Source organism: Pyxicephalus adspersus, chromosome 6 (assembly GCF_032062135.1).
Source record: "Pyxicephalus adspersus chromosome 6, UCB_Pads_2.0, whole genome shotgun sequence".
NCBI classification, from domain to species: Eukaryota; Metazoa; Chordata; class Amphibia; order Anura; family Pyxicephalidae; genus Pyxicephalus; species Pyxicephalus adspersus.
In genome coordinates, this window is record NC_092863.1 from 64,243,224 (window position 1) to 64,263,275 (window position 20,052).

Genomic DNA, 20,052 nt, shown 5'->3' on the forward strand with positions numbered 1-20,052 from the left:
AGTAGCTAAATCTGCCTAAAGTTACCTTTTGAATTACTGACCAGGCTGTGCCCAGGGCAAGCTGAGTAATTAAACACACTCCATAAATGTGTAAAGTCAGCTTTGCACATTGACTGTATGTATATCTTATATTGTTAGAAAAGTATCAAGTTTTAAAGGCACACCCCAGTCCAAACTGAAGTTTAAACCTTAAGAAGTGTACACAATGCTTGGCAGACTTGAATAAAAGTTTTGATTTTCTATCCAGACTGTCCAGTGTTTCCTCAATCCACCCTTTCCCTGTGTCTGTAATCTAGTTGATTCTGTTGTGATCCTCACCATATTTTGCTGCTTCTCATGAACGTAGAATTCCTGATGAGAGGTTTATCAAAATCACCAACCAGATTTGGAAGCTTGTATGTAATAGATGCAGAGGAAGCAGATAAACATTGGAGTAAACAACCCATACTTGGCTAAAGTAAACCCCCTGTGTTTTACTTTCCTGACCTGTGTGAGCTTTGCATGCTCTTTTTGCAAGGGTTGGCAGCCTAGAGTAATGGAATTAACTTCATGTCTTTTGCAAAGTTGCTGTGTTCAGTGGATAGCTTTATTAGCTCACTAAATCCTTTCACTTGTTGACTGAAATTGCCATTTAAGCAAATATTTTCTGCATCTGTAGTCATCATGCAAGTTGCCAACTTGATGATCTAATCTGATCTAAACATGTTTGCATTTGCTCAACTTATGTTAATTAGCAAATGAATTTGGCTTCGTAAAACCTGTTCTTAAAATGATGTAGTAATGTATGCAGTTTACATTTTTATTATAATCACCTTAATCCTTATACGTGTTTTGTGGACACCTCCCAGCTATCCACAATTATGATTCCAATTTCAGATTCTTGAACCAACCCTTCACCCCCATAAACACTGAAATATTGGGAATGGGCTATAGAAAAAAGGGTTTGGTCAAAGACATAGCATGTAGGCACATGGCGAGCACCACCTGGTGTGACCTCCGTTTAATGTAGTTAGAGCCTCCAATGAAAAGGAAAAATTTCTTTTGTTGGATTGGGTATTGAAAGAAAATGGTAAACAACTAAACTTTGTTGCCCGTACAACTATTTAAACTGTAGAGTGGATTTCTCTTTTAAATGGTTAGTTTTCAATTCCATAATCAATATTATTTTAATGTATTTGATGATGTTAAGGTAATATCTTGTATCTCTCAGGAAAATTGATTATATCATCTACTCAAATTGTGTTTCTGGATCTAGTCTGCATCCTTGTTGTCTCCACGTTTCTGGGGCAGCATAGCATAATATGCAAATTTTGTATATGTCTTTTGTTCTTTATAAACAGAATATAGCATTGTAAAGTCACACCTGTACCAGAAAAGATTTTGGTTACAGCTTAATGTAATTTTGCATGTATATATGTTTTTCTACTACCTTGATTTTTCAGTTTCTATTTCTCCCTCAATTCTCAGTTCTCTTGCTTTTGCTGGATTAGGCATAAAGAATGGTTTTATAAAAAAGGGATTAGTGATGATTCACAGGCCCTGTTCTATGGGGTTAGTGCTGCAGAAAGAAACTGTGCTACACACCGGTAAGATAATTGGTGGCAACTGAAGGCTTGCAAGACTTGTGTGGTGTAGCACAGCAAGCTAGATTGAAAAAAAGACATCTTTTTATTGGATCTCCGTGTATTGATATCTGTAGTGTCAAAGAATTATTACATTCATTTCCAACTGCTGGCTCTCCTGTGTTCCTTGGCTTGTGGGAGTTGTGTTTCGATAATAAAGTATTCAGCTCCCCCAACAACTGTCCAGTTATTTTTCCCTAGACATTCATTTTGAAGCACGACTCAAGGGAACAGCTAACCAGTCATTATTATTATTTTATTTCATTTTTTTACTAGGCAAAGAATATATTCAGATATTTTACCCTAGAGGTAGAGAAGTGCTGTGATTACTTGACTGTAGTGTTTTACTGTTCAAAAAGAAAAACCAAGATGCTGCTTTATAACAAGGCGCCAATGAATGTAATATTATACAATTTTAACATCCTAATTTGAAATTTGGCATTGTTATGAACTAAAGCCTGGTACATGCAGGGCAATTTTCACTTCCAATCTACTTTCTAATCTGGGGTAAAAAAATTCGACTTAAGGTGAGTTTATCTGTCATTGGTTCCCAAGCATCTTTTTTTGTTGGTTGGTAGTAGTATTTACTACTTCATGGTTATTGAGGGCAAAATGTTCTCTGTTTACCTAATCCATCTACAGAAATGTTTGCTCCTATATAAAGAATGTATAGTTTTTTATTCAGAAAGACTATGTTTTATTAGGAAAAACTGGATTCTATTTTTGTCGATGTTTAAAAGGTACATTGTAACAGATTCCAGATCAGCATTTAGATTTACATAGTTGTCAGGGTCAAGTACATAGTGATAGTCCAAACATTTTGTCAGTCAGTAGAAGCATATTAAGCACTTTTAAAAGTTTATGTAGACATTTACGATATTCTAAATAGGTAAAGGGCCATAAAATGTTTTGTGAAAAATGAAGTGATGGAAAATCTAGTTTTGACTAGACCCTTTATTTCTAAAAAATTATGCATGGTTTTGGGGCTTGATAAAAATTATTCAGGTAATGAGCTGTTTACATGTGATACATTGTATAATGTGACACTATAGGGTTCATAGAAGTTTGATGTCCCTTTGGTGGGTAAACAATGACATTAAAGTTAAGGATTACTATAGGCCCTTCTTCAGCTACTTCTGAGGCTCCGAGGATAGCAGCTTCAGCACCACTTATGATTATCGAATGTGATTGGAATTTGGCATTGTACCAGAATGTTAGTAATTATGCTAAGTGAGTCAAAGGCTGCATTTCTAATTTCATCTGGAAAGCTTTGATATTTGTTTATTATTCTGCTAATATCATTTTAGCAAACCTTTTTCAGCGCAGAAATTCAGTTTGACAGGTTACCAATTAATTTTTGGACACTTGACATGACAGCCAAATTACCAGTAGATATGCAGGAGCAGAGTCATTACGAAACTGGGTAAAGGGAAATGGAGGTAATGACCATACTAATCAGTGAGGCCACTTTTTATTTGATATGCTGGTCTGTATCTCAACATAAAATACTGTGCTAGAGGGGGGGACCTAGAACATGGTATATATTGAAACTAATATAAAGTAGTGTGGCAGGCTTTGAAGGCATTCTGGAAAGGTTTTACAAAAGGGAGCCAAAGGGAACATAGGAGGAAATGGCATTTAACAGGGCAAAGTTGCTTTTTTTCTCATTCTAAACCAGCAATATCCCATTGGTTCCATCCTAAATAGTGAAGATACTGCCATAGGTGGGAACATAGGAGGAAATGGCATTTAACAGGGCAAAGTTGCTTTTTTTCTCATTCTAAACCAGCAATATCCCATTGGTTCCATCCTAAATAGTGAAGATACTGCCATAGGTGTCTGAGGAAGAAGGGTATACAAATTTAATTGCAAAATGCAGATTTGTTTTCTGGATTGAGTTCAGGATTTCCTTTTGGTAATCATTGAATCTTTAGATTTTGTTTTCTTAGTAAATAGGATTGGGTATACAATATCTGGCATGAGATGGGGTTGGTGCCACTTGCATGTATTTGTCATGTAACTTGCAGCATTGGACTAAAACATCACCTGTTTTTCTGACATGGTTATACAAGAAAACCTGCAACTAAGACTCTCCTGTGATGTGACTCCTATAAAAATGTCTTCTCTATATGACACTATATGTCGGGTTTTAGGAGGAACCAATTTAGTAACCCAACAAGCCTTATTGTAAGCACATTCTCTAGTATACAAAATTAATACTTGAAAGATCTTTTCCAGAAAATGCAATCAGTCAATGAACTGCTGAAGGTATCCAGTTAGTAACATAAGCAATATGGTTCTCTTATTATAATGACTTTAAGGGATTGGAGGTTTGGACTTCATTGCTATTTGTGCTACAAAAAAAAAAAATCAACATTAAAAATGAGGTATTATGTTTATTCAACTGCTGACTTAGCTGTATCAGTATTTTGCTTTGCAATGGAATGTTCCTGTAAATAACATTCTATTTGTCTTGGTGTTCCTAGTATTACTGTGTTTTCTGCCATTTCAAGTCATTTGTTTTTTGGCTTATAAAAGTTCATTACTTAAGGTTATTACCTATATGATTAAATACAATCATGATCATATGGAGAAACGAAGGGTGGCAGTTTTATATTTCCTAAAAAACGCACAGTGTGTATGTGTGTTACATCCCCATAGTTATTACATTTAAAACATGTTTATTCTATGTAGCAATGGAATATTAGGTGGGTTCAAACAGAGGTCCTCTCCATACTTACACTGGGGAGGTAAAAATGACATGACTTATTTTTGGAACAATGGTGATAAACCATGAGTGCACCCATGTGATAAATGTTTTGGCAGTTGTCAGGTAAAGACAAAAAAAAAATTTGACTGATTTTTCTACTTTTTACTACTTTTTTTAGTTTGTGTAATCTTGACCTATCATTTATTGGCACCTGCTGCTATTACCTTCCTATTTGGGATTTGTGTGTAAAATAAGTAATAATCCACATATTATTGGTATTTTAAAGGAACAAAATGTGAATTCTGTTGTAAGAATGCTCTGGTTGGAGTACTTTTTGCTTTCTTTATTCCATTCATATAACCTTAATGGTAAAACTTACTTGAATTGAAAGAGTCTCTCTTCTTTCTTCTCCATATATAGCCCCATACCTAGTGCCTTGTTAAAAACTGTGATTAAATAAATAGGAATATATAATTAGTAGAGCTTTTTAATGTCAAATCCTTTTAAGTGTCTCATTTTACTTAATACCATATTTGTGCAGGGTATAAGAGGTTGTGAATGGAAAATAATTAAATATGGGGCCTGGTCTTTTGACTGTCTTCAATAGTTCTGGTTTTCTGTTACAGGTGCGTCTAGTGTTCTTGAAGTTCATTAGAGCATTTTCCAAAACAGTTGGTGTCACATTGTTCTTTCTAAAGGTGTCAAGATAAAAATGGCCACATTTAAAAATGCAGTGTTTGTCGTCACCATTCACAATAGATTTTGCAACCTAGCACCAGTCTTTTTTACATTTTGTTATTTAAGCCCAGTGCTTTTGTCACCGAGGAGAACAAACAGGTTTTGTTATTTTTGTTTGTGCGTTATAACGCCTTGGGATTTTCACCCGACTCCACATCCTCCTGTTTGAAATGCATCTCTCAAAGAAAACATGAGAAGTGCAGGCTAACAGATGCTTTATCAAAAACTGGAAGCCGCTTTCTCATTTCTATTTCTGCTATATATCAATGCAAATATCAGTGAACAGGTGGCTCATGGGATCCCCAAGAGACTGTTTACAGTAAAGGTTACAACCAGAATCGATCGCCTTGAGCCGCTTCCAATTTCAGCGTGGGCTGTTTGTCTTCACTGTCCAAAGTGGCAGCATCTCATTAGAGCTGCATTTATTAAGGTTGCCTGTGTCTGTTAAAACGCCAGGAAGCAACCTGCTTATATATTTTTATTGCACTTTCTCCTGTAACAGCATCTGAATACAGACTTAAGGAAATACATCCAGTCCTTTTGTTAAGCACTATTTGTTTCACCAAAAATAAAAAATAAAAATGTTTGATTCTGCTGTGCAGTGTATGTAATATGTTGTACTATGCTACATGCATTCTGATGCCCACCCTTAAAATTTATGCTAGGTACAGATAGAACCTTGGAAAAAGTGTGACTGCCTGTTTGATCTACACCTGTTTATACCTAGTGTACATTCAGTATAAACCTAGAGCAATATAAAGCCTGTACTTCCCAGTTCCTTTAAGCTGGGCATGCCACCCAGCAAGTTGAGTCACAATACAGGGGCCACCACTGGCCTCCAGCTTCTTCCACCACTGGCCTCCGGCTTCTTCCACCACTGGCCTCCGGCTTCTTCCACCACTGGCCTCCGGCTTCTTCCACCACTGGCCTCCGGCTCCTTCCACCACTGGCCTCCCTTCCACCACTGGCCTCCAGCTTCTTCCCACCCAGTATAAGAAATACTGTAAAGGAATGTAACAGTCTGAAATGCCCCTAGACTTCTGCCATGACCAGGATATGTGCTCATCACACAATAGGCACAATTTGGTTTGCCTCTTAGGATAATCTCTGTGAGAAACGTTTTAGATTATTTGATCACAATGATGTGGTAATAATGATATAATAATGTGTTAATTTGCATTCTCATAATGATACATTTTAAAATCATTATCACATGCATTATACATTAACACATGCCTCAGAAGTGTCATTGTTCTTGGTAAAGTCCAGACCTTTTTATACTTGCACAATAGCTACATGATTGCCGCCAGATCCAAATAAATTTTTCATATTGGGTTAATGTTGGCTGGCCAAGTGGGTTTACCAGTTACCAGGTAATACCCAGTGTGGTTTGCACAGTACATGAACCTTCACACTTGGCATATGCAAGCATACATGTTTATCCTTTTGTTGTTCAGCTGTAGATATTCTAAATATCTTCTGTGGACACGTTAACATAGAAGTACCTTGTTCTTAGACTGGCTTTGAATTTTATCAGTAATCCAGCATATATTACATCTAAATTAGCCTTCTAATTGTGTTAATAGCTTTTTTTCCAGCCTCCTGATTTTGTGTGTGATTCTACTGCCATCATTGTACACAGAGGCTTTGATCTGCTTTCTGATTTTGTATGTAGTCTTACACCCATCATTAAACATGTGGATCCTGAACCTCATAAGTTAAATCCATCAGATATTTTATAACGTCTTTATTGAAAACAGTCTGTGCGAAGTTAGATTTATTTGTGTTTGTTATTAAATCTTTTGAAAAAAGACAGGGTATTAACAGTGAAGCTTTATGAAAATGTAGATAGGAATCTCCCTGTAGCTTTAGAATCCATCTATCTACAAGGATGCCTGCCTGAAGAGTATACATCAGTGTATCAATTGTATTACAGTCATTTTCCTTTTTCTTTTCTTTAACAAATTATTTACTCCCATAGCAATTTCTTGCTGTGGATAAAGACTTCTTGATTTATAGCCGAAGTTCTTGAAGTCAGAAGTGAAATAGCTTGTCCCGTTTGATAAAAAAACTGCAGGAAATACTTTTTAAAGAGTTACTTGACATTGTTTTTTCAATAGCTAATTAAACTACAAAGGCAGAAGGGTATAAAAATAGAAAGGGAATATTCACATGGATGTCATGTGACCCATTTAGCCACAGCTTATTTGTCAAGCTGCAACAGTCAACCAAATGGCTGAAACTGTGCACTGTGTTGTACAGGATATTTGGAATTAGGGTTAACATTAACTTTAATCAAATGATTGTTTTAGATGTGGTTCCTTTGGGCCCTGTCCTTTAAAGGTAAATTTACAGAGTAATATACAAATACCTGAAGACATAAGATGATGATTCAGATTGTCTACTAATGTTATTGTTAACCAGAATTCCCTCAGAAATTGCTGGAGTGGCTACAGACCACCTAGTTGGCAGCTGGTCTTGGTACACATTGATGTGTTAAGACAGAAGACCTTGTCGAATCACTGCTCTATTACTATAAACCTGCTTTCCTAAGCTTACCATACATTTCAGTTTAATATAAATTTTGAGCATTAATTGAAAATTAGTCAATCATACTACCACATACCACACATTGGATTCTTTAGTATTAGTCCTCTGTAATAGAATAAAATGAAGATGTGTTTATGTTTCAAAATTTAATTACATAATTGAGAAGTCTTAAAAACCACCAGATACTTTAATGATCTATGTACGTTCTCACAATTTTACACTTGCTATCGTTCACCTATTTGATTCATAAATAATTAATTTATGGTTGTGTTCATAAATTTATCAAATAAATGAACAGGAAAATAGTATGGCCAGCTTTAGCCTACATGGGTTGTGCACATTTGATGGCTAGGTAAGTCTATATCTAGCTTAGGATGACTCTTAGCTTGGACAAGTAACTCTTATGGAAGGTCCCAACATTCTATTTCCTTTTCTCCACATTGTCATACAGCTATGGAAGCAATACACAGGCAATTTGGTAAGGCATAGAGATGGTTTAATTTCCACTAGAGTGTAGGCTGATCTGGCACCTTTTTGTGTTGTAGGGGGAAAAATCTATTTAAAGTATTTTTTGGTATCAGAACTTCAGCATTCCTAAAAGTCTGTCAGCGGTTGTTAACTTTTCTCTATGGATTGTAATCCAGATGATAAATAGTCCAAGTCAAAAAAGAAAAATTTCTGTGTCTTCAGGTGAATGGTATTTGCAGTGCTGATGGGAAGATATAATGTCAAAAATCTTTCTGTCCATGGACAGCCTAAGGGTGTCCAGATACACGCTATTATTTGCATCCAATGTGACCATCCATTGTGAGGAATTCAGTAACACTGCTGTCTGTAAACATTAAATACTAAAATCCGAAAAAAAGTAAAGAGGACAAAACCAACGTAAGATTAATTTGTTCTAAGTCACAGCTTCAAACAGTAACACAAGCAGATGTATGCAGTTTAGGTGATAGAACGTGGAAGATTTGTGTGCTACTTTCAGTGTGTCTGTCTGTTCCACAATATGTGTGTTCTCAACTTGTTGACAGCATTAAATGTTGACATACAGAAGGAAACAAAACCCTCAGGGAAAGTCTATATAGGCTGTTTAGCCTAATGTGGTATATAAATAAACTACATTAAACAATTCGCCTACCCCCAGCAGAAATCTAGAATAATGCTTTACACTTTATCACTTTATTATGAATGAGTGTACAATAAACAATTGGAGAAAGATCGAATATTTGATTCGGAGTTATGGAAACACACATTTAATTACATCTGTACTTTTTTGAGGCCCTTCACACCGTGAAATAATTTCTCATAGAGCTTGCTTTCTTGGCAATAAGGGTATTAACTGATAAGACATCAAAAGCCATCATAATCCTGTGTAGTTCATAATAACACATAGCTTCATGCCATAATCTCCATAAGCATAATAAAATCATACCTTTCTATCATTTTGTGCATGAACTTGTCCAAGCTTATTTAAAATAAACAAATTCATTTACTATCACTCTGAGGTATTAATATTAAGCAATAGTTTATTTTTTGTTTGAGGATAATTTAGTGTGGCTTGGAATAGAGGTAGAAGCACATTTTGTAATACCTGTATTCTGGCACTGACTACAGAAAATCGTCTCAAAGCAAAATTATAAAACAGAAAGCAGGCTGACCACTCGCCAGTCCCGATTATTTGTCATTGTAACTGTTGTTTCGCAACAAATAAAGCCTCCTCACTCCACACAACCATTGAAGTATAGACTGTATAGTAACTATAGTAATTCCCCTTAGCATAGTAATAGTGATAAAGCTTTGTTCATTTTGAATACCATATCATGTGCAAGGAGAAATAAAAAAAAAATTTTTAAATAGGTTAATTGAACATTTTTTTCTTTTTTTTTAAAAAGACTCCACAATTTTTACTTGGAATAGGATTAAATAGAAAAATCAAATTATCCTATGCAGAAACAGCTTGTTTACATGTCCAAAAGGCAACCATACCCAATAGAAGCCTGCTGGCTGATTCTGGTGATCACAGGCAACAGGACAAATGTTGGAAATCGGTTGATTCCATATAATATTCAGTTGCAAATGTAAACATACACCTAGAATAGTACGATTTTTTACAATGAATAAAGTAATATCAGAATGAGTGTCGGTCCTCCTGGTTTGGATTGGCCAGAATAACACAGTAAATGCTTTGTTTTTAGTTAATGTCATTGTTAGATGTCAGTGCTTGATTTTATACTCGTGGTCTTTAACTGTTGGATCAGGTTTATTGCCCAGTCACTTTCAGCAGTAGTGAGGAATAAGCAGGCTACAGTTATGAAACTCGGGTGCCATATTGCCAGTTTGGTAGCTCATATGTTGAACAATCCGGAAAAGGTCAGGCACATACATTTATGACATATTAACTGTAAATGGCATCTCGGAGGTTTATTAACACGCGGCACACTGTTTTTGCACACCAAATGCTAAGTGAGTCACAGCAGGCTCATCCATGGCTTTATTCTAGGAGATAATCTGACTGGAAGCATCGCACATTACTGATTGAAAATAAAAGCATTAATCCTTTGAAGTTTTCTGTACTTTATTGTACTCATGCATGCCTAGTGACAGCAGTTTCCTAAAAGTTAATTCTACCCGATTCTAGAATGTCATCTAGACAAGAATTTAGCGAAATATTGTCCGTTTAACAAAAGATTTAACAAGTTCACAAGTATTTTATAATTCAGAGTCTGCCCTCACAGCTAATAGGATGACGGTATTTGTGGATGGAAGCCCATATACTAACCCAAATATCCAGTTTAATATGTTTAAAAGTCATTTTCAAACATTAAACCTGCATCTTTCTTTAAATTAGCTGCTGATCCTGCATGAAGGGTCTTCTGTATGAAGGTCCTATTGTATTTTCCAATTGTTCTCCTGCATGGTTTCATGGCCTTCTAATAAAAAGTTCAAGTTGCTTCAACATACCTTATGCAGACATTGTCCACTGTCACCAGAGCTGTGGAGTTGAGAGTTGGAAGAAATTGTGTACCTAGAAATACACCGCGCAGAACACGCATGCAGTTAGGAAGTGTCTACATGGAGTTTGCAGAAGATCAACAGTACTAGAAAAGTAACGAAGGATAAAAAAATAAAAACATTGTGCTTCAATAAATGTAATTTAGGGTGTTTATTTACTTTACCTCAAATGGGTCTGCTATAACTAAAGCTTTTCGTCTTTTTTATGTCTCCCTCAAATTTTATACATTAAAGGAACATTCAGTAGAACTTCATGATATGACCGTTCCTCCATGTCCTAATTGGGTTCATGACTAGGGGTGGACCTTAGTAAAGTTTAAAATAAGCTGCTAAATGACAAAATTCTAAATATTGCTAGATATGATTAATTACCCTCCATAGCATTGTTCTGGCTTTAATTTTCCGAACTCTTTGTTTAAGGCTTTTTTTTTTTTTTTTTTTTTTTTTTAGTATCTATTGTACTGAATTCCCCAGGATAACATTGTAGATATCTTTATTTGCTTCTTTTTGCATTGTAGAATTTCTTTCTTACTATTAGTATGGGTATAAGCTTAGAGAATATTCAAGTTAAACATATTTCCCCGAGGCATTCAGCAGTTCAAAAAGAATGAGAAATGAGAACTTTTTGTATCTGTATATAAAATAAAAGTGCATTTATAATTAATCTGCCCCTATTTTCTGAACACGATTCTGTAATTAATTCTGTGCATCTTCTACATTTTTCAGTAAATTAACATTAATTAAGTTTGATGTGTTATGTCTTATTCAGTTGCATTCTTTCAAAATTTTAACAAGATCTTTTCACATGCTTTTTTTCAGGGTGAAGTGAAAGGAAAAGTTTTCAAGTTAAACTACTATGAGGTCAGAAGCTTTGCTGCTATATTTCACAATACTGCAATTTGCTGGGGCTGGATTCCCAGAAGATTCTGAGCCAATCAGTATTTCGCATGGCAACTGTAAGTAAAATAATAAAACACAAAACCATTTTAGCGAATGTATATTGGTATTGTTAGTTCGGCTTTAAAGAAAATGAGAAGTACAGATTTCTGTTCATTAGTAGATTAATAATTGTGACTTTTAAATGCAAGTAACCCAATTTAACAATAGGTCGCTTGCAGAGCCTATATGTTAGATCTCAGACTCGGAGAGTGAGAAGCAGCACAAATAGCCAAACAGTTGTGTTGAAGTTTCCGTGTGCTAACAGTGAGCATAGTAACAGGAGGAAAGGAATAGGATAGGAATACAAAGGAAACATTGGCAGGAAAAAATAGCTCCCAAATTCATATGTGTATTTAGCTGTTTACAAGAAGTTTATCTTGAGCTGGGCAGCTGAACATGGTGAGATGGGGCTTGTAAAGTCAAAACATTCCTACATGGAAATGAAGCATAACATTCCTTACCTTTGCTCTATGGATGGAGTAAAGAGAATGTATTGTATTTTTATTGAGACTAGATGACTTAAAGATAAAAAAATGTTATAGTTGGGTAGTAGCAATAAACATAACTACCCAGGCTTTAGGCTGTATAGACTCTGGAGCCTAATGATGTTTTGACAAGTGTCAATTTAACCCATCTCTTTATGACCCCATTCAGTAAATAAATGGCAGTGGGGTGATTAGAAGCCTCCATGTTGTCAGTAGACTTGTTTTGTTGACAAATATGTTGAAGCCTATTTATAGAGCAGTTATTGTGACATTTAGTGAACATTCTTTAAGGGTGAATCTACAAAGTACATGTGTTTTGTAAGTGACCACCAGGGAATGTTTTGTGAAAATCACATTTACAGCTTTTTGAGTTGACCCCTTGGACTCTCATCATAGGATCCATACAGCCTTGTGCCTAAAGTTCCCTTACAGTGCTTCTTCATTTATTTTTAACTTATAGTATTGTAAACTGATCCCGAATTGCTAATACACATTTACCTGATTCTAAGCAAATAGAGCTTTGTATGAAATAAGGTAGCCTTTTTTTTTTACTTTATGCGGCTGCTATATATCAACAAGACTTAAAAGAGCCAAGAGAAGCTCTTCACTTGGATAATAGAGCCAAGTCTTCCTTTAACAGTCTATGGTATTCATTGTGACACAGCTGTCATTTGAATAAGCCAACATGTCAAAAGTGACAAGTTTAAATTCCTAATCTGAATACTTTGGGTATATTTGCCAGTTTTACTTTTACTTTTAGGTACAACCAAATGTACAATGCAACAAAATAGACCAACGCCTATGATGGATTTGAAATTTCATAAAAAGTAATTTCAACTTGCAGACTCTGGTCAAAGTCCTTTTGTCTGTACAGGGGATAATCTCTTGGCATATCTACTGCTAATCTCTTCTACTAACCTTCTTAAAAGCTATAGGTTCTTAAGTACACAACCAGTCCCCTTCTTCCCAGTCTTATCAACAGACAGAATAGACTTAACTTTACTGAAAAGTGCTCTTTCCTGTAGCTTATCCTGGCTTTGCACAGCGTGGCCTTCATGCTGTCATTAAACTTTATGTATTTGGAGGCTGTAGCCAGGTGCTGATATGTTTACTAGGTTTAACTTTCTATTGAACCATCTGTTGGGCAGCAAACCAAAGTGGCATTTATGTACAGTAGCAGCTAATTGGTGCAGTAACAGAAAACACATAGCTCCAAAGCCACAGAGATCGCTGTCTATTAGGGAAAAAGCTTTCTCACCAGTGTGAAGCTGTAATTGTGATATTAATATTCACAAATTCAATTACATGTATTAAAATGATCAAGACAGGGAAAATGAGCAGACCCATACCACATGCTTATGAAATTAGCGAGGTAAAATTAAAAATGCACAAACCCAGGCTCATTCACAATAAATATATTCAATTAAAGGTTCTGTTAACATGCAAACTGCTCTTTTATATCAAACATGTTTATTCATATGCATTTCCTTGTGTATGAAGTAAGCCTATTTTATGTAGCATTTAAGGAATACTTTTAACATTGCATATGTATTTTCTAAGTATTGGTTATAAAAACACATTAAAATAATTCTATACTGTTTCAGAGAAACAACCTTAGGAGCTTTGGGTCCTAAATATTTGTCTCTTGGTATTTATAGTTTATTATTATTAAACAGTATTTATATAGCATCAACATATTAGCACTGTACATTAAATAAGGGTTAAAATGACCCTGCCTAGAAGAGCTTACAATCTAAAACTGATTAGCTTATTCATTTAAAATGTGTTTTGCAACATTTTGAATTACCCTCTAAAGGCCATTTCCATATAACTGTTATGTTAGTGTACCAGTGGGTAGGAAAGTTCGTATATTTGGATAAGTAGAAGATGGAGATCATCCAATCCTACTGTGAGAATTCCACAACTATTCATCAAGCATAACAAAGGAACATCACCTCATCATTGGGGTTTGAATTGACTGCAGCACTTGGGTATGTCACCAGATGGTCCCTCAGCAAATAGGATGTTAACATCAGTGTGACACTATTAATCTTACAGTGAAACTAAACCTGTGAAAAAATGAACATGTGATTGTATTTTTGTATTATGATAAATCTTCAAATCCATGGTTGAAAACTGCTTCTGCTTTAACAGGATTCTTTTCATGGCATAGAATAGCAGTAATTCTATCAGTGTCCTGATAATATATAGTTATGTAGTTCTGAACTAATGCTGGTTGGTAAGTTTGATGAGTAAACGGTAGGTTAAATCCAAGGTTTGTGGTCAGAAGATTATGGACTTGTTGCCATTAAGGTATTATTATAGCATATGTCCAGAAAACCTGAAACATATTGATGCATCTGTTGTACTGAGCTAAAGTTTTGATTCTCATTTTGTGCGGTCTTTTACGGTTATTGAGACTGGAAATTGTGGGAACTAAAAACTCTTTAAAAAAAAAATAAAAAAAGGTGTCTTCAAACTTCTTTCTTCTGACTGGTGAGATGAATCTGGACTACATGGCCATAGTCTTATTAAAGGATTGTGTTTCCTGTGTTTGAAGTAGTTCATTTATATTAGTCACCTGTTTTTTAGAGAATGGTAATCTTATTAGTTTTCAAGTTTTTCAGGAGAGGTGGCCTGTACATTCAAAGCTTGAGAACCAAACTTCTTCTGAAAAGCATTGTGAAAGAAATGTATTAAAAGAATGGTTGTGTAGGTTAAAAGCTTCCTTAATCAGGTCAAAGGATTTGAATACATTGCTAGGAAATATTTAGTTCACATACTTTTTCCTTTACATTCTCGGTAGAGTGCATTTGTGAATACATAAATTTTTTTTAACCAACCGATTGTACCATGTTTGTGACTTATGTCAAACCAGATAACTTTTTTCACATTTTTGGAAATAGCATCTGAAATAGCTGATACCTTCCAGTGCTCAACCCAGAAATTGTTTTGAGCGGGTTGGGAAGGAATTGTAGGCAAGTGGCAGTCCCGGTATTGTGACCCAACTCATCAGTAACCACCCAAAAACTGAAAAGTGCTGGGTGGTGCGTACCACTAAAAGGGGGAAGAACACTGCCTTCATTCTGTTCTGTCTATGTATGTAGAAAAATAAGGGTCTATGGACAGGTTTTTTTTCTCTGAGCTTGGCAGGCTAGTTTCCATCAGTTGCACCCCTGGGATTGATCGCAGTTTCATTTGCAACTTGCCAAGCCAAGTGATGCAGAGCACCTTGAAGAGAGAAGGCAAAGCTCTTATTATCATATCCTGAGGGTACCCCTGAACACCACAATCTTCATCCTAGTAGTGTAAACTATAAAGGGGATTGATTTTTTAGTGCCATACCTATTGCATTATTTTTGCCTTAAAATGTGTCCAGTGTTTTGAGAAGTGGAAATGCAACAAAAGCTCTAGAACAAGCAGAATCATTATCCACTTTCTGACACTTTTCCAAGCTGATTCCAATAGAAATATAAATATGTTTGGATTTCTTCTCTAACATGCCTGCATTGTTAAGAAATTCCCTGTTTATTTATGAATAATTTTATGTATTATATTACCTTTAATAAAACCTGTTCTGTTAAGCGAATCCTCTGGGATAAGCTTATTTTTCATAACAGAAAATGTCAATGCATGCAGTTATCAAATGATCAGTTCAGATTTCCAACCATAAATCTTAAATGATGCTTGAAGGAGTCAGGGGAGGAGGAGGGTCAGGAAAAATGATCTCTGAAACCCTTTAAGCTTCTTAAAAATTTCCTGAAATCCAGGGTGAGAAAAAAAAGGTACTTGAAAGCAGAACCTTGTGAATCAGCTATTGTTTTCTTTAGTTTTCCGTTTCTTGAATATCCACTATGTCATCTAGTGGAAGTTAACAAACACTGTGAAGGACATCAGATTAATGGATTGTTTATAGTGGTGTACCTTAGGTGACTGCCCCTCTGTGTGAACTAATAACCTGAGAAATGAAAATCAGGAGGTCTCCTAAAGACTTTTTGTGACATGTATTCCCTTTCTTGCAGATACAAAGCAGTATCCGGTATTTGTGGGGCACAAACCAGGAAGAAACAACACACAAAGGCACAAAATGGACATCCAGCAGATCATTATAATGAACCGGACGCTTTACATAGCTGCTAGGTACGTGTCTTCTGACTTTGCTTGTTGAATTAGTGAAGTTTAATTGAAACACATCTTTATTGTATTGCCAGGTTAGCCTTAAAATGACTACAGCTGGCCTCTACTCGCTGAAACACAAGTTGATTTATAAAAAGATAAACAGATTAATAACGTTTCCTTTTTTTGTAATATGTTCAGTTGAACTGAATATATTAAATATAATGACTAAAACTCCGATCTAGAGAATAACATAATTAAAATACACTGCAGGGAGCTTCAGCACAGCCTGAAATAGCTCTAAATATAAAACATTACAATATACTCCACTACCTGGCATTTGTCAATGCAATATTAAGTCCTAGTTGGAGGTTTTTATAAGTATAAGTATGCACACAATTTTGTAGATTCTTTACATAAAATAACACTATGAACTACCAATGCAGAGATATTGCTTCCAGGTCGAACCATTTGCATTTGCCACATTGATGTGTGACAGTTACTGCTTTTAAAAACGTACTTAGGCAGAAGGTTTTTATTATTATTATTATTAGCCCATATTGATTTTCATATGTAAATTAAGTCTGCTATATGTTTAAGTTGTGCACACCTTCCATGTGAGATGATTCAGCATTTGTCCATAACACAGACTTTATTCCATGGGCTGGGAACATAAGTGGCTCTCGGTTACATGCACCTGTCTTTCAGTATGTCATGTCGAATGACATGTGTTACATGTCTGTCATGAATTTTAAACAATCCTGGACCATCTTGTTTATACATTATTAAATCTTGTACGGTTATAATAAAGGTGACTGTGGCCTGGCCTAAAGGATTTAAAAGTAACAACACTGCAGTAGTACAGGAGATTAGTGGTGCCTGAAATTACCATTGTAGGTCTTCTAAGACATCTTTTCGTGACATTTTAATAAGTAGGAATCCTTGCAAAAAATGTTCAGGTCTTCGGAGAACTCCTACTATAATTACTATGTCTACAGCTCACAGCATATTAGTGTGGTGGTCAGTGGGAAGAATGCCTCTTACATTACTGGTCAGAAGTCACCCTTACAGATAGCCAAAAAGATCATTCATGAAACTAAACTAACCTGAAAGGCACACATTGCTCATTGCTCAATGAACCCTTAGCAACCTCTGGAGGAACCCGTAGGGTTCCACTGAACCCTGATGAAGAAACACTGTACTAAACAACTCTTGTATTTTAATTTGCGCATTGGAGACTCTGGTAGTTGCTTGACGGGCAGGACTTTATATTTATGATGGATTGGAACTTGCTGTAAGAGAGATCCCAGGAATCAATGATTTTACACAAGAATGAAGGGTCATTTCAAACATAAAAAATACGACATAACGGTCCTGCAGTGTAGCAACATTGTTACATTACAAACATTTTAGTTAAATTCACTTTATTAGGGATTTGAATTCTGAGTGAAACTTAATATAACTTCCCAGCACTTTATTCAGTTTAACCTTGAAAATGATAAAATAATTCCGTTCCCGTTCCAAATTAAATAAGGCATATTATAGGTATACGACTGAGAAGTAAAGTGTCTAATATACTGTAAGTAAAATCTGGAGGGCACACTGTGTTTGGTGAAGCTTTAATGTGCTAGAGCATGAACTTAATTTCCTGCTTCTAGTATTTAAACATTTTCAATCAATCAATGAAGCAGACTTCTAATGACTTGTTATTACAAGAAAGAAAAAGTAATATTCCCAACAGAAGCACCATTGTGTGTTGTAAGCCTGTTAGGAATCTGTTGATGATATGTAATATAGCCCCTGCAGCCTTTTATCCATCGGAATAGTCTTTGCGGTGAAATGGGAGACACTGAAACATAGATTTGCATCTGCTACAGGAGAGTCCTGTCTATGGCGGGTCTTCTCTTTGTTTTGTATCACGAGGTGTAGCTGAGCAATGTGCATCGAATATCCCCATCACTGTTCTACCTGTGATGAAATATCTCTTTTTAATTACTTGACTAATTTGACCCTTGACTGGTGTGATATCCTACTCATCATCACAGTGTACAATTTCATCTCTCTGCACTTTTAATGCACAATACTGTACCAGTTAAAAGCAATTGGTAATTACCATAGCAGGCAGTAGAGGCAATAAGATTTGCATGTTGGCAGACTGGATATATTGTGGGGATATGGGCTTGTTCTAATTACTAACCTTTGAATATAATTCATAGATAATTATTTACTAGCTGGAATGTTCACTTCCATCATATGTATGCATTCATTTTTTTTAATCCAAAATGTATTATCTGCACTCAAATGAGAGATAAAATAATAATGAAAACAATAATTTAAAGTGTTTGCATGTTGCTTTAGAAATAAACAAAAATGTATAGTTTATCTCACCAGTCTGGTTCTGCTTTGTGCACATGAGCCGACAAGGAAAAATAATTAGCAGAATGTTAATCTCATAAACGTACTGCTCCTGCTTCACGGTCCAATCAGCAGGTCAAGGTGTGCTGGACCCAAACTCTTTGCCTAGTTGTAATACTGCTGCATTGGAGACCAGCAGTCTGGTTGTACAGGGGTTCTCCTAATTAACTAATCTGTCTACACAGAATTGGTAAAACATACTTCAGATGGTAGTTGTTCCCTAAAACAGGTTTTAAATATTTACTTTCCAAATTTATAATAAATGGACTATCCTCAAAATCATGTATATGTCTGACATAGTTTGTGAAATGTCTTACTGAATGCTAAAAGATCCCATGGGGAAAGATTCATTTATATCCAAATGTTTGTAATTGGTGAAACACGTTCTGATTCTGCTGGGAAACCACATTGTCATATATATCAATCCGGCTCATTCATATTTGTCTACCAAATACTGCCTGCAAAAGACCAGCAGAGAGAGTTTATTTTTCAATGGAACTCAAATACTTTTCATAGTTATATATTTCAATCAAGAGTCTGCTGCCCTAGCAACTTACACAAGCTGTGACTGCAGCCTCTGTGGATGTGGAGTAATGTGTGGAATGCCAACCCCCTTCAATAATTAGTGCACTGCTTCATTAGTTGTGTTGATGGACTAAAGCATCAGAACTAGCATTGATGTGTGAGTCAGAGCTAGTATTGCTACTAATGTAACACACAGAAACTCCCCAGTGAGTCTAAATAAAAAGGCTAAAAAAAATTTACATGCTTATTAATAACAAAGGATTCCCAAAACCAAGGGTTATCTAAGATCCCGTAGTACAGACCCTGTTGTGGTGCAATTTCTTTTATCTAATGAAACCTAGCTTTGTCTGATGAGCTACTGCTCTGAAAACTCATTGGAATTCCAATGGGGCTTCTTTTAGCACAGCAGAAAAGAAAACTAATGGAACACATTTCTTCCCCAATTCTTTGGCCTGGTTAAAACAAAACATTTGGTAGCAAGTACAAAACCTCTAAATGTTCTCTTTAAATAGGTCTAGTATGAAGGTGCATTCATTTGCCCGTTTCAAATCGGATACTTGTTCCTGTTTTCTAAATAAATATTATAGACAATACATATCTGCGTGTCACGATGATGTGTTAAACTTTGTACTGAAATTCTGTCCATTTCCATTGAACACCCACCTTGCTTGAAGCCATGAATGGCTTCCCACTGTGCAGATCAACACACGTCAAGAGATCCGCACCCCTCAAGAATCCGCAGAGCTGTTCATTCAACAGCTACTGTAGCACATTTCCTGTAAACAGACATTATTATGAATGACCATAGGTCATGCAAAGCCAGTAGCATTGAACAAATAGTCTTACCCCACAAGACTATGCCATGGTAACAGAATCCTTGCCACGTCTATGAAGAACTTTTTCTCTTTCTGCTTGTGCTAACTTAGCAGAATGTCAGGCT

The 20,052-nt window shown here is 35.7% G+C and overlaps 1 protein-coding gene across 5 annotated transcripts in view; it reads left to right on the top strand.

Annotated features, from left to right (window-relative positions):
- SEMA6A (semaphorin 6A) overlaps positions 1-20,052 on the top strand; it is a 144,484-nt gene that overhangs the window by 41,390 nt on the left and 83,042 nt on the right. For all 5 annotated transcript variants that reach the window (XM_072416056.1, XM_072416057.1, XM_072416053.1 and 2 more), the window contains exons 2-3: positions 11,452-11,588; positions 16,079-16,196. In XM_072416056.1, coding sequence (XP_072272157.1) covers positions 11,489-11,588; positions 16,079-16,196 — 218 coding nt within the window. In that variant the 5' untranslated portion in view covers positions 11,452-11,488. The remainder of the gene's footprint in view (positions 1-11,451; positions 11,589-16,078; positions 16,197-20,052) is intronic.